Raw genomic sequence first — 20275 nt, forward strand, 5'->3', positions numbered from 1 at the left:
CCTCCCAGTGTGCCTGGCTCAGGGACCTCGGTGGTAGACTGCTTTTGGCTGCAGTTCCCTTCCAGCCCACCCACTGGAGCCTGCTAGTTCTCCCTTCCCCTCCACCCTCACCTCCCCTTCTGCCTTATACCTGTGGTGATCACATCTTCTGGATCAGAAGCTGGGTCCAACAGTGGACTAGTCAAAGTTTGCAGTTGTCCTGGACAGGTACAGTGTAGTCACTGTGACTCTGGTTCCGTGATCTCTGGTGAGCTCCCCATCTGAGAAGTCTCCTTCACCTCTCTCCCTAGGACCTAGGTTGGGGGTATTCTCTAGAGCTGCTAGGCCCCAGACCGTGCAGTTCAAAGCCCCGTCAAACCTTTTGCTCTTCCGTGCTGTTTCAGACTTGGAAGTGTTGGCCAAGAAGAGCCCAAGGCAGCTGCTCAAGACCCTGGAGATTTACTTGGCCAGAGTATCAAAGGGACAGTCCTCCTTGTTGGGAGCACAGAAGCACTACGGGGCACAAGCCCCTCACTGCAAGGAGCTCACCTTCACAGGCGTGTGCGACCTGCCGCCATGCTCATCTGAAGGCACTTGGCTGAACTGACCGACCTGAGGCTGACTTACAGAAAGATTTACAGGCTGGGCCACAGGGGCTCTGAGGGCCCACTGCAGACTGTGTCAGGAACACCCAGGCTGGGCCAAGCCACTTCCCTCTCAGCAGGAGGGATGTAGGAAGCTCCCAGGCTGGGCCCATCGGGGGAACCAAGGGTCCTCCTCCTTATGAGACATCAAGGGAAGTTAGATTTGACCCCCCACATGTCTGCCTCCAGAGCAAGAACTTGGCTGTAATCTCAGTTGGGCTACAGCCTGCCGAGTTGGATTCCAGGTCACCTTAAAGAGTCTGAATGGATTGTGTAGTGGGAGAGCCCCATCTGGATGTCCCACATGCCCCCACACTGAAGGACGTTCCCAAGTAGGGCTTGCAGATGTCACAGGATGGACCAAACAGGGCATGTAATAATTACAATTTGAAGGGAGAAGGCAGCAGTGGCAGCAGCCAACAGGGGGCAGCATAAACCAGAACAAGCTGCCTGAGGCAGCTGGGCGGGCCTTCCTCTCCTCCATCCAGAAGCCAGTATCAGGCCCCTGGGGCTTGGGGCCTCGCATTTAGCCACTCTCCTCTTGGTCTGTACCCACTCTTGATACAGATCGGGGCCTTCGGCTGTCTCCGTTGCTGCCCATCCTAACTGCCTACCAGCTGGGCGTCCTCCGTGGGAGCTGCAGTTCCCCTCAGAGATGGTTTTCTAGCCTGCTTGAGGGAAGGAGGAAGTGCACACCTCCACAGTTATTAAATAAAAGAATTGTTCTAGGTTAAGGGTTCCACGTGTTTTCCTCCAAAATGAGCCCTGCACCTTCCTGGGCCCTGTAGTTCCTTGGTCCTGCTACAACCAGGCACTCAAACTGGGTGAAGGCCCTGGCCATGACTCCAGCAGAGGTTGCTCTGCCCTGGCCAAACCCCCAGAGTTCACATGACTTCCACCCTGCACGTGCAGGTTCAGACCCCTTGCACACTCGGGCTAGTGGGTGAGGTGACCTGGCTCTTGTTAAGATTGGTGCGAAGCATCCACACTGGGTTTTTCCTGCATTTGCTTCTGGGGAAGCTGGCCCTGTTGCTCCATTCACAAAAGGGCCTCCAGGCCAGGGTATCCTGAGCTGGGGATGGGGTAGGCAGGCGAGAGCCCACTATGCTGCTCTCCTGTCCTGTCCTCCCTCAGGCAGAGCCACGGAAGACCACTGTCTGGCTCCTGCAGGCCTGTCTGTCTGACCCTGTGGAGGTACGGCCATCACAGAAGTGGGGATGACACGTGGCCACCAGGTATGGAAGGGTACTTGTCACTGCTGTCAGCAGGATACCTCAAGGGTGGTGCTGGTAAATGGCCCTTGCAGATTGCTGGGGTCATGTTTCCCCACCCTGAACTAACCCTTGGTCCACCCCACTTCCTTCAGTTGGGGTACTTAGCTGGCCAGCAGAGAGGGCAGGGAGATCAGCGGGGCTAGAATGCAGAGGGGCAGCAGCTCAGCCTCCTCTGGAGTGTCAGGCTCAGTGGTTCCTCCCTGCAGGTTCCTGTCACTTGTTTGGGGGCAGACTCAGCAGACCTGACCGTGCAAGGGGCTCCTAGCTGGAGGGGAAGCCAGCGGCCCCTATGGTACCCTTTCTTCCCACATCACTCCCTGTGTGATGTCTCCAGTCGCAGCGAAAGGCCACCGAAACCCTTCATGGGGGAATGAAAATGCTTCACAACCCTAAAAATATTTGAACCAAGGATTTGGTACAGCCTACTTACTCCGCCTTTTAAAAATCATCCCTGGAGCTTCCAGGAAAGATGGCAGAGTAGTGTTCTTTTTTTTTTTTTTTTTAAATAAGTAAATATTTTTTTTAATTTTTTATTTTATTTCATTTATTCATTTTAGAAAGGGGAGAGAGAGAGAGAGAGAGAGAGAGAGAGAGAGGCGACAGAGAGAGAGAAGGGGGAGGAGCAGGAAGCATCAACTCCCATATGTGCCTTGACCAGGCAAGCCCAGGGTTTTGAACCGGCAACCTCAGCATTTCCAGGTCGACGCTTTATCCACTGCGCCACCACAGGTCAGGCAGAGTAGTGTTCTTAAACGAACAAAAAACCGTCCCTGGTATATGCTCTGTGTAGGCTGCTGGTGGATGACCAGCCAGCCCTATGTAGAGAGAAGGATGGACATGCAGGGAGCTGAATTGATGCTTCTTGGCACAAAATCAACAAGATGAACTTGATCAGAATCTGGGATGCAAGAATCAAGCACATCAGCCTGACCAGGTGGTGGCGCAGTGGATAGAGCGTGGGACTGGGATGCAGAAGACCCAGGTTCGAGACCCCAAGGTCCCCAGCTTGAGCGCGGGCTCATCTGGTTTGAGCAAAAGCCTACCAACTTGAACCCAAGGTCACTGGCCCCAGCAAGGGGTTACTTGGTCTGCTGAAGGCCCGCGGTCAAGGCACATATGAGAAAGCAATCAATGAACAACTAAGGTGTTGTAACGCTCAACGAAAAACTAATGATTGATGCTTCTCATCTCTCTCCGTTCCTGTCTGTCTGTCCCTCTCTATCCCTTTCTCTGACTCACTGTCTCTGTAAAAAATAAAATAAAAAATAAAAGAGGGCCCTGGCCGGTTGGCTCAGCGGTAGAGCGTCGGCCTGGCGTGCGGGGGACCCGGGTTCGATTCCCAGCCAGGGCACATAGGAGAAGCGCCCATTTGCTTCTCCACACCCCCCTCCTTCCTCTCTGTCTCTCTCTTCCCCTCCCGCAGCCAAGGCTCCATTGGAGCAAGGATGGCCCCGGGCGCTGGGGATGGCTCCTTGGCCTCTGCCCCAGGCGATAGAGTGGCTCTGGTCGTGGCAGAGCGACGCCCCGGAGGGGCAGAGCATCGCCTTCTGGTGGGCGTGCCGGGTGGATCCAGGTCGGGCACATGCGGGAGTCTGTCTGACTGTCTCTCCCCGTTTCCAGCTTCAGAAAAATACAAAAAAAAAAAATAATAATAATAATAAAAATAAAAATAAAAAATAAAAAAATAAAAAAGAGTCTGTCTCTGCCTCCCCACCTAAAAAAAAAAATTAAAAAAAAAAAAAGAATCAAGCACATCAGAGCTCCGAAGCCACATAGCCCCACCTTGCTCTTGCCCCTGGGCCATGTCCTCCAGGAGGCTGCTTTGGGGCAACTCCACTCCCCTATTTAGCTCTCTAGCCTCTTCTCTATCCCAGCCACCACCCGATTACAGAAGAGCAGGAACGAAGGTCTAGACAAGGAAGAGCAACTTGACCGGGCTGAAATGGAGGCAGGACAAGACCAGAGCCCGTGACTGTTGTGCCTTTCCTGCAGCCCCACTGTGGGCCTGGGCTCATCAGCCTGGTAATATGTGATGTAATGTGCCTGCGAAGTGACAGGCCAGACTTCTGCACAGCAGTGAAAAGTTGTCCTTTTGCATGGTGAACAAGCATTTGAAAGCTGCCTTGCAATGGTTTACCAGGGCAGCTGAGGAAACACTGGCTTGACAGGAGAGGCATCCCCAGCCTGTTGCTACAACCTTCTCCCAGTTGGGAACGTGAGACTGATCCGAACCCCTTGCTGAAGGTGATCCCGAGGGCTGGTGCTGTGCTACCTCACTATTGGGTTCACTGAAGTACCTACCAGGCCCACTGGGACTCTTGGCCCCTCTGCCTTAATCACACAAAGCCAGCTCTGGCCCTTCAGAGAGGGGGAGTTGTCACCTGGACCCTACTCCACCCCAGCATGGAATGAGCCCAGGTGAGTAGATGGGGCAGAGGCAATGAGCCCAGGGGCAGGCAGTACAGGCGGAGAGTGGGGAAAGCACTCATCTCCTTTATTGACATCTGCAGGGGCACGCGGGCTGCCCCAGGCGGTGGGAGGAAGAGCAAGCGCGAGGAGGTGGGTGCAGGGAGATACCCCTCTCACTTCCAGTTCTTGAAGAATTGCTTGAAGATGGGACTCTCGCGGCCCTGGGGCAGAATCTCCACCTGCAGGGACAGCAGGGGAGGTCTTACAAGGCTGCCTTCCCTGCCTCCGCCAGGGAAGGCCAGAGCCATGGAGGGGGTGCTGGGCACTGGGCCCGGCATGCGCCCAGGCCAGGGCCGCTCCTCAGATAGACGAGATGAGGAAGATTACAGGGGCACAGCTGAGGAAAACAGACTGCTTCCAGGGAACAGGTGAGCAGTTTGATAGATGCACCAATTATAGATGAGTCTATCAGCGCCCCTCAAAATGACTCGTGGAGTCACCATGCTGAAGATGTGGGACTGTCTTGAGACAATGGATCAGAGAAGGTGCACAAGCTGTCCAAAGGTACACCAGCTCTCTGGGCTCCCAGAGGAGTGCTGACCAACATCTTCTTCGAAAATAATATGTACTTTTAAATTTTGAAGGATCAAGAAGGGCTTCCCCACAGGATGGGTCTGGTAGGGAGGCCTGAGTTGTTCCTAACTGCCGGAGGCATTCCTGTCCTTCTTGTCCAGATTGAGGGCCAGGCAACCATGGGAAGAGCCCCCCGAGAAGGGCTGGGGGCATGGGCATCTCCTCACCTGAGTGTGTGGAGCATACTGCATGCGGGAGATGAAGTCCTCAGCCACTTGGAGGGCTGCCTGCCGCTCCTTCTCATTAGCTTTGCGCCCTGGATCACAGGAAGGAGATTTTTCAAAAGAGGAGGAACCTTCTAGCCCACATACTGTTTTTCTTTAAATTTCAGGGGGTCCAGGAATAGCTGGCTTTTAACATAAATGGACCAAGAGGTGCTAAGAATGCAGAGGAGCTTGCTGGAGGTGTGAAGTCAGCCCCTTAGGGCTTCTCCCTGCTGGCAGCTCCGAGACAGATGAAAACTGCTCTTCTGTCTGCTCAAAGCCTCAGAACCTTCGGTTCAGACCAGGGCCCCCTGGGACATTCATGAGAAGTAGCGTTCTCCTGGTGTCCCATGTAAAAGCCACGGGCCCAGCCCAGGACCCCTCTCCTCTGAAGCCTGCCACTGCCCTGTTGCCAAGCCTTCTTGTTCAACTGAGGACAAAGGAGCATGATTTACTCCAGTCTCATTCCCATAACGCCAGATAGCCAACATAGGCCTAGTAGTTATGCCAAGTAAGAGCACATAAAAGAGAAGACACTGCAGTCATCCACTCTCCTGTAAGCAGTCCCTTTAACACAAAATGGGCAACAATGTGGTGAACTGTGGTTGGCTCTCCAGTGCTAAAAACAAACAAGAGACCCAAAATGGAATCACTCGTGGTAAACCCCACTGAGACTTAATAACTAACCTCACTGCAGTTCCAGCTTCTCCCAGGAGCGGATTTTTAAAACCAATTGGTCTGGAGTTTCCTGGTCAGCACTGATGAGGTAGTCTTCCTGATAAGACCCCTGCCTCTCCCTACAGGAAGATGACCTAGCCTGAAATAGCCCACTCTTTTCACCTCCTTGTCTCACTCTCTTTCTGCCTGTAGCAGCCTCTCATTTTGTACAGCTCTTCTCAGCAGCCATCTGTTTGCTGGATGGGATGCAGCCTGACTCATGATCTTTAAATTCACTGAGTGGAATTTTGGTTCATCAACACTAACTGCAGGACCAGCTCAAACTGGCTTTGTCCTATTTCTAACAAGATACTGAGTTGCCAAGCCTTCTTGTTCAACTGAGTAGGACAAAAGAGCATGATTTACTCCAGTCTCATTCCCATAACGCCAGATAGCCAACATAGGCCTAGTAGTTATGCCAAGTAAGAGCACATAAAAGAGAAGACTCTGCAGTCATCCACTCTCCTGAGTTGGCAACTGAGTTTTCAGGATCACCAAAACAAATTGTTAAGCCATGCAGCCAAAGTATGTACAGAGAAGAGAATTTTGACATTCAGTAACACCCAGAACCAAAGTTTTGCCCCCAACCTCATGGAACCAAAAAGCTGAGCCTTGGCCAGAAGTTGATCTGAATTCTTTCAGAATGGAAGGGTCTGTTGTCCAGAAAGATCCAATGCTGAAGCCCTCCAACTGAACTCTGCCCCGCCAGCTGCCCGCATACCAGACTGTTCTTCCCTGACCCCTTTCCACCCAACTCAATCTGGGAAGCAGATTTGAGCCTTGCTTCCTGTCTCCTTGCTGGTTAACCTTCCACTAGTTTTTTCTTTTCTCAAAAGCGAGTGCTATAGCACTGGCTTCTATGTGTATCAGGCAGCAAGCCCTTGCTTGGTAACAACACCAACTAGGCTATAAAATCCAGTTGGCCACGGTGTATCTAAATTAACCTACAGTAGCCTTCCTGTGATTTGACCAAGTGTCCTGTTTTTCTCCTCTGGTTTCTCTTTCATAAATAAATGGCTTGGTTCTTGGCTTGAGGTTAAATACACTTCCATGGACATCTGCAGCCTACCACCCCCCATGCTTGGAATTGGTTCCTCGGGATGGTACTATGTGGTAGGAGGGAAAAGGCGTGCGCGCACACACACACACAACTTTAACTCTTAGAAACCTGCAGGCTGCTTGCTACTCCAGGCCCTCCCCTGAAGAAATAGTATTCTTTCTCAGCAGCAACCATACTGGGAACACCAAACCCTCTCCATCTTCCTAACCAGGCTGGGGCTGAGGTTTCTCTTGGCCTTGGTTGATACCACAAATATATTTTTTTTTTTTTTGTTTCATTTTTCTGAAGCTGGAAACAGGGAGAGACAGTCAGACAGACTCCCGCATGCGCCCGACCGGGATCCACCCGGCACGCCCACCAGGGGCGACGCTCTGCCCACCAGGGGGCGATGCTCTGCCCACCCTGGGCGTCGCCATGTTGCGACCAGAGCCACTCTAGCGCCTGAGGCAGAGGCCACAGAGCCATCCCCAGCGCCCGGGCCATCTTTGCTCCAATGGAGCCTCGGCTGCGGGAGGGGAAGAGAGAGACAGAGAGGAAAGCGCGGCGGAGGGGTGGAGAAGCAAATGGCGCTTCTCCTGTGTGCCCTGGCCGGGAATCGAACCCGGGTCCTCCGCACACTAGGCCGACGCTCTACCGCTGAGCCAACCGGCCAGGGCGATACCACAAATATTTATTGAGCAAATATACTAGTTACCATCAAGACACCAGAGGTGCTATGGTTCCTGCTTTTAAGAAGTTTATAATCTGGTCAGGGAAGTAAGAGATGCTCAGGAAAAGACAAGCGCAGAGCTGGCACGAAGCGCCCAGCATCACACAGATACTTCCGTTGCAACATTTCAGAGTCAGGCCAAGGAGCAGATTTCTACACAATAGTGTTTCTGTGTCCAACCAAAACAATATCTTGGAAGAACAAGTTCTACCAGTTGACTACCCACTGCATAAAGTGAGGTTCAATTAATCTAAAATGTCTGCTACACCTCCAGGCAGAATGGCAGGATCAGCAGTCCAGGAAGCCAGTTAGATATGCAAATTCTCAGGCTTCGCCCCAGACCTAGTGAATCAGTGCAGGGTTGGGGGAGGTGATTTCTAGCTATCTGTTTCCACAGGCCCTCAGCCCTCGGGTAATTCAGAGGTAGGTAAAGTTTCAGAATGTTTGCCTAGAATTTAGAGGGTGAGAAAAGAAAAGAGAAAACCCTCAGCCTAGAAGTCAGGTCTGGAGTATCCAAGCTCCGGGCAGCTGTCCTCTGAAAGCTGCCAGTCAGGCTGAGCCCTCCAGCGGGAAGCCTGCTGGGATCAGAGCAGACACAGGTGGCAGGCTGGAGTGGGGAAGCCACACGTACCCTTCCAGATGTAGATCTTGCCACAGAGCCCATTGTCCAGCACAAAGCAGTCATCGGGTATCAGCAACTCGAGGGCAAAGGGGCTAGAGTCAGCCACCTTAGTCAGGTTCATCTGTCCAGTGGCATCAGAGACCTTGGGGATGACGTGTCAGAATAATAGAAACACAGCCGCTTTAACATGCAGCTGAAGCTGAGAGGTCCCAGAACTGCCTTGCACATATACCTCAAACCTTTGGAATGTTAAATAGGACAAAATAACCTTTGGACTCGGCCTAAGCAACAGTGTTTCAAAGTACTGTTTGCAAAGATAACAAGAAAGCAGATAAAATGACCACAGGACAGATGACTAAAAGACTGAAAATTGAAAACATCCATAATTAGCATCACTATGTTATCTGCACCAACAGAAATGCCTTCTATTGATGTAACTGATTCCCTTCCCTTTCCCATAAACACTCATTGCCTTTGTCTCCTAATCAGAACACTATTTAGAAAAAAAAAAAAAAGAACACTATTTAGGCTTCTGCCTGAGTCAGGGTATCCCAAATAGCTATTCCTTTGATCTCAAGAAATGCTTGTTCAAGCCTCTCAGTTTGAAAGACCTTTATATTTTTAGGTTAACGGATGAGCAGTGCTGGATCACCCTCAGTCCTAACCTCCGTCCCAGGAACAAGCTGCCTCCCTGACCACCGCCCCCAGCCACTCCCAGGCTCTAGGACCAGACAGGGAACAGGGAGGAAAGCTATGACATCAGCCCCCACCCCTCACATCACCCTCATCACTGCAGCCCAGAGGCCCCAAACCCACTTGGGAATTAAGTGGATTCCACATTACAAATAAATACAAAGAATTAAAAAAGTAAAGTTCAATATCTCCTTCAAATCTCCTTCTCCAAGAATGGGCCGGAAGTAAAGTAGCATTTATCTCTTCAGGAGGGCCTGACATCCACCCACTTCCATCCTCCTCTCACCCTAGCCCTGGGTAAACCACTGCGATGCCCGGACCAAACTTCCCACTGCTCTCTCCTCTCCCTTCAGCCTCTGGAACACCAGCCCCCTACCCGCTGCCTGGTCCCAAGGCAGGCCCAGAATGCCCACCTTATATAGAGCTGCAGCCTGGGCATTAGTCTGGTCAGCTGTGAGGTCTTCCTCAGGATTACCCTCCTTCAGAACAGGCTTGGGGCCCAGGACCTACAGGAGTCAAGGCAGACCAGGTTTCCAGGGGTTCCTGGGCACCTGTCCCAGACTTTTCCAAGCCATTATGCCCAGGGCCACTGCCTCTGCTGAGGCAAGCTGTCCTGCTCAAGGGCACCCAGCAGAGGTGAGAGCTGAGTCCAGGCCCCCACCCCCACCCCCGCTTCCAGGCCACCAGCCCTTCCGCTCACAGGGGTACTTTACTCTGAATCACACCAAGGCAAGCTATGAGCTAGCGACAGCCCAAGCGGTGTCCTACATGTCCCCCCACCTACTCAGTCCTCCCACGATGCCCTCATGTCCCCACTGATCACAGCCTCATTGGGCAGCTTCCAAGCAGAGGGCACCCACCCCAACGTCCCCTCCACCTGTATCATCTCGGCAGGCTCCTCCCCATCGGTGACGATCTCCACCTGGGCCTTGCCCTGCCGCTCACTGTCCCGGATGGCCAAGGCCAGGTCGCGCGCCTTGTTGCGCTCCAGGATGTTGGACTTGCCTCCACACCAGGTGAAAATGTTCTGTGGAGAAGCAGGAGGCCCAGACTAAAGGAGGCTTCTCCAAGAATGGTGATGCCAATGTCTCTGCCCAGTCCCTCTCCCTCCTGCTTTATTTTCTCCACATCACTAACCAGCATATATTTCAGCATCTTTATCTTGTGGATAATCCATCTCCCCTGACTAGAAGGTAAGCTGTCTTAGGGCATGAGGGCTTTGCTTGGCTTTGTTCACTGCTGTAGCCCAGTGCTAAAACAGACTGGCACATATTTAGGGACAAAATGTTTCCTGAATGAGTGGATGGATGAATGGGTGGATGCCATCCTTGAGCATCCTACCTGCACCCCCACCAGGCACAGCCTTCATCTCCTCTCCCGGGCTCATCCTCCTGCCTCCATCCCACTGCTTCTAGTCCTTCCTGCCCCCAAATCTTTGGCACCATAAGATGTGGTCTACTCCTCAGAAAACATCTCCTCGTGACCTCAGTCTCACCCTCCTTAACAATCTTCGATCCCATGGCACCTGTCCCTTCTGTCAACATGCATGTCTATACCCTTCCCCAGCTCACCTATCCTTTCACCTGGTATGGCATTCCCCTCCATGAAGGTCTATTCACATGGCACCTTCCTGGGATAATGGCTTTGGCCCAGGTTTGAGTCCCTCCCTGCCCAAGCTCCCCTGGCACATGTCATTGCCTCTCTTAGAGCCTTTATCACGTCCTGCCATGGATTACAGCAAGTGACTGGTCAGACCCGTCATGCTTGGACCCCACACTGGCTCAGAGCAGGCATCACAGATTCACTGAGCAAAAGGACAAGTGAACAAATGAATGAATGGTCTGCCAGACAGCTGACTCAGAGGCACCACGGCCCTAAGAGAAGGAGCATTCAGGCTACCGAGTTAGAGGCAATGGCTAGATAGCAGAAGGAGGTTTCTGTCCTGAATATGGGGATGTTTCTAATGACTGGAGTAGTCCCACTTGGAATGGATTTACAGCTTCTCAGCTTCTCTCCCTCTCCCTGGCCTCCTGGTCCCTGCCCCCCCTTTTTGAATGATACTTTATTTTTTTTTTTTTAATTTTTTTTTTTATTTTATTTATTCATTTTTAGAGAGGAGAGAGAGAGGGAGAGAGAGAGATAGAGAGGGAGAAAGAGAGGAGGGGGGAGGAGCTGGAAGCATCAACTCCCATATGTGCCTTGACCAGGCAAGCCCAGGGTTTCAAACCGGCGACCTCAGCATTTCCAGGTCGATGCTTTATCCACTGCGCCACCACAGGTCAGGCGATACTTTATTTTTTCTATTTACTTATTTTAGAGAAGAGAGAGAGAAAGAGAAGGAGAGGATCAGGGAGCATCAACTCTGATATGTGCCTTGACCAGGCAAACCCAGGGAGGGTTTCGAACAGGCGACCTCAGCGTTAGCAGGTAGATGCTTTATCCACTGCACCACCACAGGTCAGGCGATCTCTGCCCTTTTAATTTTTTATTTTTTACAGAGACAGAGCGAGAGTCAGAGAGAGGGATAGATAGAAACAGACAGAAAGGAACGCAGAGAGATGAGAAGCATCAATCATTAGTTTTTTGTTGTGACACCTTAGTTGTTCATTGATTGTTTTCTCATATGTGCCTTGACCACAGGCCTTCAGCAGACCGAGTAACTCCTTGCTCGAGCCAGCGACCTTGGTCCAAGCTGGTGAGCTTTGCTCAAACCAGATGAGCCCACGCTCAAGTTGGCGACCTTGGGGTCTTGAACCTGGGTCTTCTGCATCCCAGTCCGATGCTCTATCCACTGCGCCACCGCCTGGTCAGGCTGGTCCCTGCCCTTTTAAAAGATGGTGCCTACCACAGTGCTCAGGCCCACCTGCCAACCCACCTGTCCTAGATCCAGGATGAAGCAGTCCCCGGTGTTGAAGCTGTCCCAGCTCAGTGTCCGCTCTGTGGCACGGATGTTCTTCTTCCCCTTCACCTGATAGAGTTTCCTGATGGCAGCTGGGGCGGCCTCTGGGGAGGCCTTGTGAAATGCTGACTCCACTCCGCCTTCCTGCAGCCCAGATGGCCAGCCTGAGTGGGCTGGTGGAAGCCCAGGACCCTCCATACCCCATCACATTGGGAGACAGGAAGAGACGTGGGGAGGCTCCAGCCCAGGAGGCACCTGGGCCTTCTGCAGGGTGAGGACCAGCTGGAAGGAGGCAGGGCTCTGAGAGAAGCCGCAGGTGGGCTGACCTGGTACTTGAGGCCCCTCGGGAAGTAGCTCATGAAGAGGTCAGACTCGTTGCCCTGCACCTCTCGGTGCTGCACAGGCCGCTCCCCCAGCAGGCTGTTGAGGTGCACAGCCAGCACGGCACAGGCCCCCTGCTCATCACGAGATGACTGCTGGCCTGGGGCAGGGGAAGGGGGCAGGCCAGGCCCATGAGACCCGTGCCAGCCCCAGCAGCCCCGATCCCCCTGTCTGTCCCCGATTCCCCTCACCTATCCACAGGTGCAGGTGGGAGAGCTCTTCCGGGCCATTGTGCAGCACGAGGTAGGAGTCCCCCGAGAAGAAAATGCCCTGGTTCTCACGAGCCACTGACACCGGCTTCAGCTTCTCCACCCGCCACACGTGCAGGCCGCGGTCCTGCACTGATGCCGAGAATGGAGAACCACTGCAGGAGGAGAGAGGGTTGGCAGCGGCCAGGGCCCTGAGGAGTGGCCTCCAGCAGAGAGACCTAGGCAGGCCTGGGGACTGCAGTGTGGGAAGAGGAGTGCTGGGAGGAGAGGCAGGCCTTGGAAAGGAGGGAGGGCGGGGAGAAAGGGGATGGGGTGCACAGCCTACCTCTGGGGGATGGGTGTGTACATTTTGTTTCAGGATCTGGAAAGGCAGAAGAAAGCCATTATTATTTCAAATGTCATGACAACCACCCTTCACACTGGTCTGGGGAGGCCCTTCCAGGTGGCCAAGTACTTTCATATTCATCAACACTTCATCTCCACGAGTCCAAGAGATTATCCCTGGCTCCATTTTGCCTGCAAAGAAACTGAAGCTCAGAGTGTCTAAGGTCAGGGTCACACAGCTGGTGTGAGTGGCTAGAGAAAACCAGGTTTCTGGCTCTTGGGCCAGGTGTCTTCCATGCCATGACTTCTCTGCCACACCTGTCTCTGTTCCCAGAGCCGTAACTCTGGGCATCACATGAGGCTGGAATACAGCTCTCTACTCAATACCTGCTTATATTAAAAGAAGTCTAAAATCACCTGACCAGGTAGTGGCGGAGTGGATAGAGCATTGGACTGGGATGCGGAAGGACCCAGGTTCGAGACCCCCGAGGTCTTCAGCTTGAGCAAAGCTCACCAGCTTGGACCCAAGGTCGTGGCTCAAGCAAGGGGTTACTCAGTCTGCTGAAGGCCCACGGTCAAGGCACACATGAGAAGCAATCAATGAACAACTAAGGTGTCCCAACGAAAAGCTGATGATTGATGCTTCTCATCTCTCTCCGTTCCTGTCTGTCTGTCCCTATCTATCCTTCTCTCTGACTCTCTCTCTGTCTCTGAAAAAAAAGTCTAAAATCAATTACTTAAGTTTCCACCACCACAAAAAAGTAGGAAAAGCAAATAAATTCAAAATAATAAAATTGTAAAAATGTAAGCAGAAATGAATAGAAAACAAAAAGCAGAGAAAATCATTTAAGCTGGTTTTTAAAAAAAATAAAATTGATGAACCTTTATACAAACTGATTAGAAAAAAAAGAAAAGACACAAATTCTCAATACAGAAACGAGAGAGATGATACCACTACAGATTCTACAGATATTAAAAGGATAGAGAATATTACAAAAACTTCAACGTTTATGAAATAGGCAAATTCCTTCAAGTATACAAATATGAAAGTTCACTTAAGAAGTAATAGATTGCCCTGGCCGGTTGGCTCAGTGATAGAGCGTCGGCCTGGCGTGTAGAAGTCCCGGGTTCGATTCCCGGCCAGGGCACACAGGAGAAGCGCCCATCTGCTTCTCCACCCCTCCCCCTCTCCTTCCTCTCTGTCTCTCTCTTCCCCTCCCGCAGCCGAGGCTCCATTGGAGCAAAAGATGGCCCGGGCGCTGGGGATGGCTCCTTGGCCTCTGCCCCAGGCACTAGAGTGGCTCTGGTCGCGGCAGAGCGATGCCCCAGAGGGGCAGAGCATCGCCCCCTGGTGGGCAGAGCGCTGCCCCCTGGTGAGCGTGCCCAATCCCAGTCGGTCGGGCGCATGCGGGAGGCTGTCTGACTGTCTCTCCCCGTTTCCAGCTTCAGAAAAATACAAAAAAAAAAAAGAAAAAAAGAAAAAAAAAACAGAAGTAATAGATTGCCTGACCAGGCGGTGGCGCAGTGGATAGAGCTTCAGACTGGGATGCAGAGAATCCAGGTTCGAGACCCCGAGGTCGCCAGCTTGAGTGCGGGCTCATCTCGTTTGAGGAAAAGCCCACCAGCTTGAACCTAAGGTCGCTGGCTCCAGCAAGGGTTTACTTGATCTGCTGAAGGCCCGCGGTCAAGGCACATATGAGAAAGCAATCAATGAACAACTAAGGTGTTGCAACATGCAATGAAAAACTAATGATTAATGCGTCTCATCTCTCTCCATTCTTGTCTGTCTGTCCCTGTCTATCCCTCTCTCTGACTCACTCTCTGTCTCTGTAAAAAATAAATAAATAAAATTTTAAAAAAATATATTAAAAAAAGAATAGATTACCTGAATAGTTCTAATATCTAGTAAAGAAACTGAATTTGTACTTAAAAAGTCCCTCCCCCCAAAATACATAATTCCAAGTCCAGATATGTTCTACCAAAAATTTAAGGAAGATATAATACCAATTCTATACAAACTCTTCCAAAAAATAGAAGAGAACACTTCTCAATTTATCCTATGCTGCCAGCATTATCCTGATATAACAAAACCAGATAAATATATTACAGCAAAGACAATTAGGCCAGTATTGCTCATGAACACAAGGCACATAAAAATTATCAAAATTTTAGAATATGGAATTCAATATAAAGGATAAAACATATGACTAAATGGGGTGTATCCAGGAATGCAGCAAACTTGGTTGAACATCTGAAAATCAATCACCCTATTAACTATTGCTTTATTCATCTCAATAGATGAAGAAAAAGCAGTTAGCAAAATTCTACATCCATTCCTGATTAAAAAGAAAACTTCCACAAACTTCCTTAACCCAATAAAAGGCATCTACCAGAAACAAAAACCAGAAAAACAAAAAACCCTAAAGCTAACATTAACCCTAATACCATGTCTAAATTAAACCTAATACCAGAGCACACTGTCCCACCTGGCCCAAACTTGGTCTGTGTCTCTGTGTTTTCCTTCACCCTCTGTTGCCCCCACTCATGTCATCACTTTCCCACGCCAGTCGCAGCAAAGTGGAACAAATCAATGTTTCTCTCTTTCTCTCTCCCTCCCTCTCTAAAATAAAAAAAGTTAATTATTATTATTATTATTTTGTAACAGAGACAGAGGGATAGCTAGGGACAGACAGACAGGAAGGGAGAGAGAAATGACAAGCATCAATTCTTCATTGCGGCATCTTAGTTGTTCATTGATTGCTTTCTTTTTACAGAGGCAGAGATAGACAGGGACAGACAGACAGGAACAGAGAGAGATGAGAAGCATCAATCATCAGTTTCTCGTTGCGACTTCTTAGTTGTTCATTGATTGCTTTCTCACATGTGCCTTGACCGTGGGCCTTCAGCAGACCGAGTAACCCCTTGCTGGAGCCAGCGACCTTGGGTCCAAGCTGGCGAGCTCTTTGGTCAAGCCAGATGAGCCCGCGCGCGACCTCGGAGTCTCGAACCTGGGTACTTCCGCATCCCAGTCCGACGCTCTATCCACTGCGCCACCGCCTGGTCAGGCATTGATTGCTTTCTTATATGTGCCTTGACTGGGGGGGCTACAGCAGACCGAGTGACCCCTTGCTCAAGCCAGTGACACTGGGCTCAAACTGGTGAGCTATGCTCAAACCAGATGAGCTCATGCTCAAGCTGGCGACCTCAAGGTTTTGAACCTGAGTCCTCCACATCCCAGTCAGACACTCTATCCATTGTGCCATGGCCTGGTCAGGCAGTAAGTAAAAAATTTTTACTGACCTGTGGTGGCGCAGTGAATAAGCATCGACCTGGAAATGCTGAGGTCGCTGGTTCAAAACCCTGGGCTTGCCTGGTCAAGGCACATATGGGAGTTGATGTTTCCAGCTTCTCCCCCCACCCTCTCTCTGTCTCTCCCTCTCCTCTCTAAAATGAATAAATAAATTAAAAATATATATTTTTAAAAAAATTTTAAACAAAAAATTCAAAGCCCTGGCCGGTTGGCTCAGTGGTAGAGTGTCAGCCTGGTGTTCAGGAGTCCTGGGTTCGATTTTGGGCCAGGGCACACAGGAGAAGCGCCCATCTGCTTCTCCACCCCTCCCCCTCTCCTTCCTCTCTGTCTCTCTCTTCCCCTCCTGCAGCCAAGGCTCCATTGCAGCAAAGTTGGCCCGGGCGCTGAGGATGGCTCCATGGCCTCTGCCTCAGGCGTTAGAATGGCTCTGGTTGCAACATAACGACACCCCAGATGGGCAGAGCATCGCCCTCTGGTGGGCGTGCCGGATGGATCCCGGTCGGGCACATGCGGAGTCTGTCTGACTGCCTCCCCGTTTCCAACTTCAGGGAAAAAAAAAAATACAAAAAAAAAAAAAAGAAAGAAAGAAAGAAAAAGTTCAGCAAATGTCGTAGCTACAGCTTCACTCACTATCTCTTTCATATGTTCCCATTACTAAAAGATTTGGGCGGGGGGTGCTTAAAATGCCGAGCTCACACCAGCAAGTACTACAACACAATTCATGCTGTGCACTGAACTTTTTTTTTCTTTTCGCATTTTTCCGAAGCTGGAAATGCGGAGGCAGTCAGACAGACTCCCGCATGCGCCCGACCAGGATCCACCCGGCACGCCCACCAGGGGGCGATGCTCTGCCCATCTGGGGCATCGCTCTGCTGCATCCAGAGCCATTCCAGCGCCTGAGGCAGAAGCCACAGGGCCATCCTCAGCGCCCGGGCCATCATTGCTCCAATGGAGCCTTGGCTGCGGGAGGGGAAGAGAGAGACAGAGAGGAAGGAGAGGGGGAGGGGTGGAGAAGCATATGGGCGCCTCTCCTGTGTGCCCTGGCCGGGAATCGAACCCAGGACTCCTGCACGCCAGGCTGATGCTCTACCACTGAGCCAACCGGCCAGGGCCGAACTTTTTTTTTTTTTAATGTTTACTTTATTGATTTGAGAGACAAAGGAAGGGAGGGAGTGACAGGAACATCGATCTATTCCTGTCTGACCGGGGATTGAACCCACAACCTCTGTGCTTCAGTATTGATGCTCTAACGGCAACCAACCGAGCTATCCGGCCAGGGCATCACTGAACGTTTTCGTAAGGTAAGCTCAAGTGGTGCAGGGTCAGGACCTGGGATTTTCAGGGTGAAGAGGCAAACTGGTCCCATCAGATTTTTGGGAAGTGGGGAATCAAAGAAAAATCTTTGGGGGAGGTAGATAGAAGAGCAGAGGGTATTGAGCTTGAGTAGCAAACAGGGAAGAAACATGAGCAGAGGTGATTGATGTAAGATACCGTGTGAATTATGACATTCCTTTTCCGTTCCTAATTTACTACAGAGCTGAAGGCATTTTTTGGAAACACACTTCCTCAAAAGGAGGAGGCAGTGAGGGGGAGGTCTGCAAGCAGGGAGCCTGTAATACTTCTCCATCCCACAGAGAACCACATGCTGTGCCCACTTCCCCTGCAAGTGGCAGCCCAGACTGTGACTCAGGTCTGAAGTGGTGAGGCAGTGTCCCGAGTCCACGTCTGTGGGGAGAGCTCAAAACAGAGATGGTGTAAACAAGAGGGCCAACTGTCAGCTTTATTATTTTTCATTGTTACTGATCTGAGCACAGGCCATAACTCAAAAGCAGGCAATCCATAGCCGTGGCTCCAAGCCTCCGAGAGCCCTGAAGGTCATTTTTTAAAGAAACTTTATTCATTTGAGGAGAGAGGGAGAGGGAGAGAGAGAGAAAGGAGGGGGAGCAGGAAGCATCAACTCCCATATGTGCCTTGACTGGGCAAACCCAGGGTTTTCAACTGGAGACCTCAGCATTCCAGGTCAACACTTGATTCACTGTGCCACCACAGGGCAGGCAAACTTTTTTTTTTATTATTCATTTTAGAGGGGTGGGGGAGGAAAGGGGGGAGGAGCAGGAAGCATCAATTCCCATATGTGCCTTGACCAGACAAGCCCAGGGTTTTGAACCTGCGACCTCAGCATTCCAGGTCGACGCTTTATCCACTGCGCCACCACAGGTCAGGCCCCGAAGAGTCTTGGTGAAAGGGCTTGGCTGCCTGCCCTTCGTCTCCCTGACTGTCCACCTTGGCTGCCTGTTAGAATTACCTCAGAATATTATCAAAACAGGGATGCTAAACCCACCTGGGGATCTGGATGCCACAGGTCCAGAGTGAGGCCTGTGCACCTGTGTTCCAGGCGATTCTGGTGCTGGATCCAGTTACCTGTCCAGAACTGAGTCTCACACTTGCCTTCACATTAGAATCATCAGGAGGACTGTAAAAAAATCCCAATGCCCTTGCCTGACCAATGGTGGCACAGTGAATAGAGCGTTATCCTGGGACACTGAGGTCCCAGGTTTGAAACCCCAAGGTCGCAGGCTTGAGGCTTGAGGGTGGGATAGCAGACATGACTCCATGGTTGCTGGCTTAAGCCCCTCCACCCCCACTGCTATTGAGGCACGTATGAGAAGCAATCAGTGAACAACTAAAGCGACGCAACTGTGAGTTGATCTTTCTCATCTCTCTCCCTTCCTGTCTCCCTGTGTCTCTCTCACAGCTAAAAACATAAAACAATCCCAATGCTCAGGCCACATAGCTGACCAGTTAAAACCAGACTGAGAAATTCCTGTTGACACTAACGCTCACCAGCACTTGGTCAGAGCAGACACTCCCGCAGCCCTCAGATCCCTGCCCCTGAGCCTGCTGCTCCAGGCTCTCACGAGCAAGGGTCCACCTCACATCTGGCCTTTCACTCTCTCCTGTCCCTCCCAGCCCCTCTGTGCAAGCCCACAGCTCCTTGAGCATCCTCAGTGCACACCTCCTCCCTCAAGTCCATTAAAGCCCCGCCACCCACTCCACCCCTCCAGGCCCCCATCAAGTCCCAATGTTCCAAGACATTCGGTAGCCTTGACCTTTTCTGGGAGTTCCCCCAGCCCTCTCACCTGGGAGCATACACTTCAGTCCCTGCTTGCAGGCTCTCATATAGCAGGACCTGACAGCGTCATGTCGCAACCAGGGGAGGCGACATACATGATACTCCTACATTCCTCAAGCAGCCCCTGAAAGGCTCTTCTCAATTTTGTTTGTCTATGTGGGAGTTCGGCGCTGGGCAGAATGGGAAGTGGGGGAGGGCACAGAAATGAAGAACAGCAACCCATGCCTCATGTCTACCATGAAATAGGGGGCCATCACCACCAGTGGGACCTCAAACTTCCCCCAGGTGGAGGATATCACAGAATCACTCTATTGCTTATTTAGTCTTACTCCACTCTGCCTCTCATACATGCATAGTGCGGAAGTCCCTTCCATAGCATCCCTCTCCATCCTCTTCTCGAACACGTCTAGTGATGGGGAACTCACTTTCTCACCTCTTCCGTTACAGCCTTTGCTTTTTCCCACTCTACCACAGTACAGGCAGTTATGGGCTTGCTTTTCTACTAAACTGTAAGGGACTAACTATATTTTGCCTCTCTGAATCTAGCTGGAACCTCACACTGTGCTTGATACCATGCAGGGGCTCAGAGAATACATTTCACTAACTGGACTTGCTGGGCTCCAATTATTCGACCAAATAGAGCCTGAGAGTACAGGATTTGAACAGACTGTGAAAGCAGGACTAGGGATCCAATCCGATGGACGATGGTCGTGGGGCAGGGGATGGGGAAGGATACATACCCTGGAGTCTGCCTTTGAGGACACACGGGTGACAAGGTGAGATGGAGGGGTCTTGCTGATATGCACCTTTTTAAAGATTTTTTTATTTTTTTAAGTTTAGAAAGAGAGGAAGGGGGAGAGAGAAAGAGACAGAAACAATGATTTGTTGTTCCACTTATTTACATACTCATTGGTTGAGTCTTGTATCTGCCCTGACCAGAACTGAAACCACAACCTTGGTGTATCAGGACAAACCTCTAACCCAGTGGTTCTCAAAGTGTGTGCCAGAGCGCACTGGTGGGCCCTAGAATATTTCCAGGTGCACCCTATGGTATTCCAGAGAAGTATGGCCTGTTG

At 51.2% G+C, this 20275-nt stretch overlaps 2 protein-coding genes and 1 non-coding gene across 30 annotated transcripts in view; 1 reads left to right on the top strand and 2 right to left on the bottom strand.

Moving 5' to 3' along the window:
* The window catches only part of ELMOD3 (ELMO domain containing 3), a 36399-nt gene extending 35042 nt beyond the window's left edge, over window positions 1-1357 (top strand). For 19 of the 20 annotated variants that reach the window (XM_066267551.1, XM_066267552.1, XM_066267548.1 and 16 more), the window contains one exon: window positions 384-1357. In XM_066267551.1, the coding sequence (XP_066123648.1) occupies window positions 384-586 (203 nt within the window). In that variant the 3' untranslated portion in view covers window positions 587-1357. The remainder of the gene's footprint in view (window positions 1-383) is intronic. The other variant, XR_010730321.1, reaches the window with a different exon arrangement.
* Window positions 1358-4370: 3013 nt separating this feature from the next.
* Window positions 4371-20275, bottom strand: part of CAPG (capping actin protein, gelsolin like) — a 45219-nt gene continuing 29314 nt past the window's right edge. For 6 of the 9 annotated variants that reach the window (XM_066267592.1, XM_066267587.1, XM_066267593.1 and 3 more), the window contains 9 exons: window positions 12758-12793; window positions 12415-12587; window positions 12169-12323; window positions 11819-11986; window positions 9821-9970; window positions 9357-9449; window positions 8260-8392; window positions 5107-5195; window positions 4371-4545 (listed from right to left, as the gene is read on the bottom strand). In XM_066267592.1, coding sequence (XP_066123689.1) covers window positions 4480-4545; window positions 5107-5195; window positions 8260-8392; window positions 9357-9449; window positions 9821-9970; window positions 11819-11986; window positions 12169-12323; window positions 12415-12587; window positions 12758-12780 — 1050 coding nt within the window. In that variant the 5' untranslated portion in view covers window positions 12781-12793 and the 3' untranslated portion in view covers window positions 4371-4479. Of the gene's footprint in view, window positions 4546-5106; window positions 5196-8259; window positions 8393-9356; window positions 9450-9820; window positions 9971-11818; window positions 11987-12168; window positions 12324-12414; window positions 12588-12757; window positions 12794-18407; window positions 18540-19939; window positions 20006-20275 lie in introns of those variants that run through there. The other 3 variants (XM_066267589.1, XM_066267586.1, XM_066267594.1) reach the window with 2 other exon arrangements.
* On the bottom strand, window positions 7500-7575 carry TRNAT-AGU (transfer RNA threonine (anticodon AGU)). The gene has a single exon. It is a non-coding gene; the product is annotated as a tRNA-Thr (tRNA).

Source organism: Saccopteryx bilineata, chromosome 3, assembly GCF_036850765.1.
Source record: "Saccopteryx bilineata isolate mSacBil1 chromosome 3, mSacBil1_pri_phased_curated, whole genome shotgun sequence".
Taxonomy (NCBI): Eukaryota; Metazoa; Chordata; class Mammalia; order Chiroptera; family Emballonuridae; genus Saccopteryx; species Saccopteryx bilineata.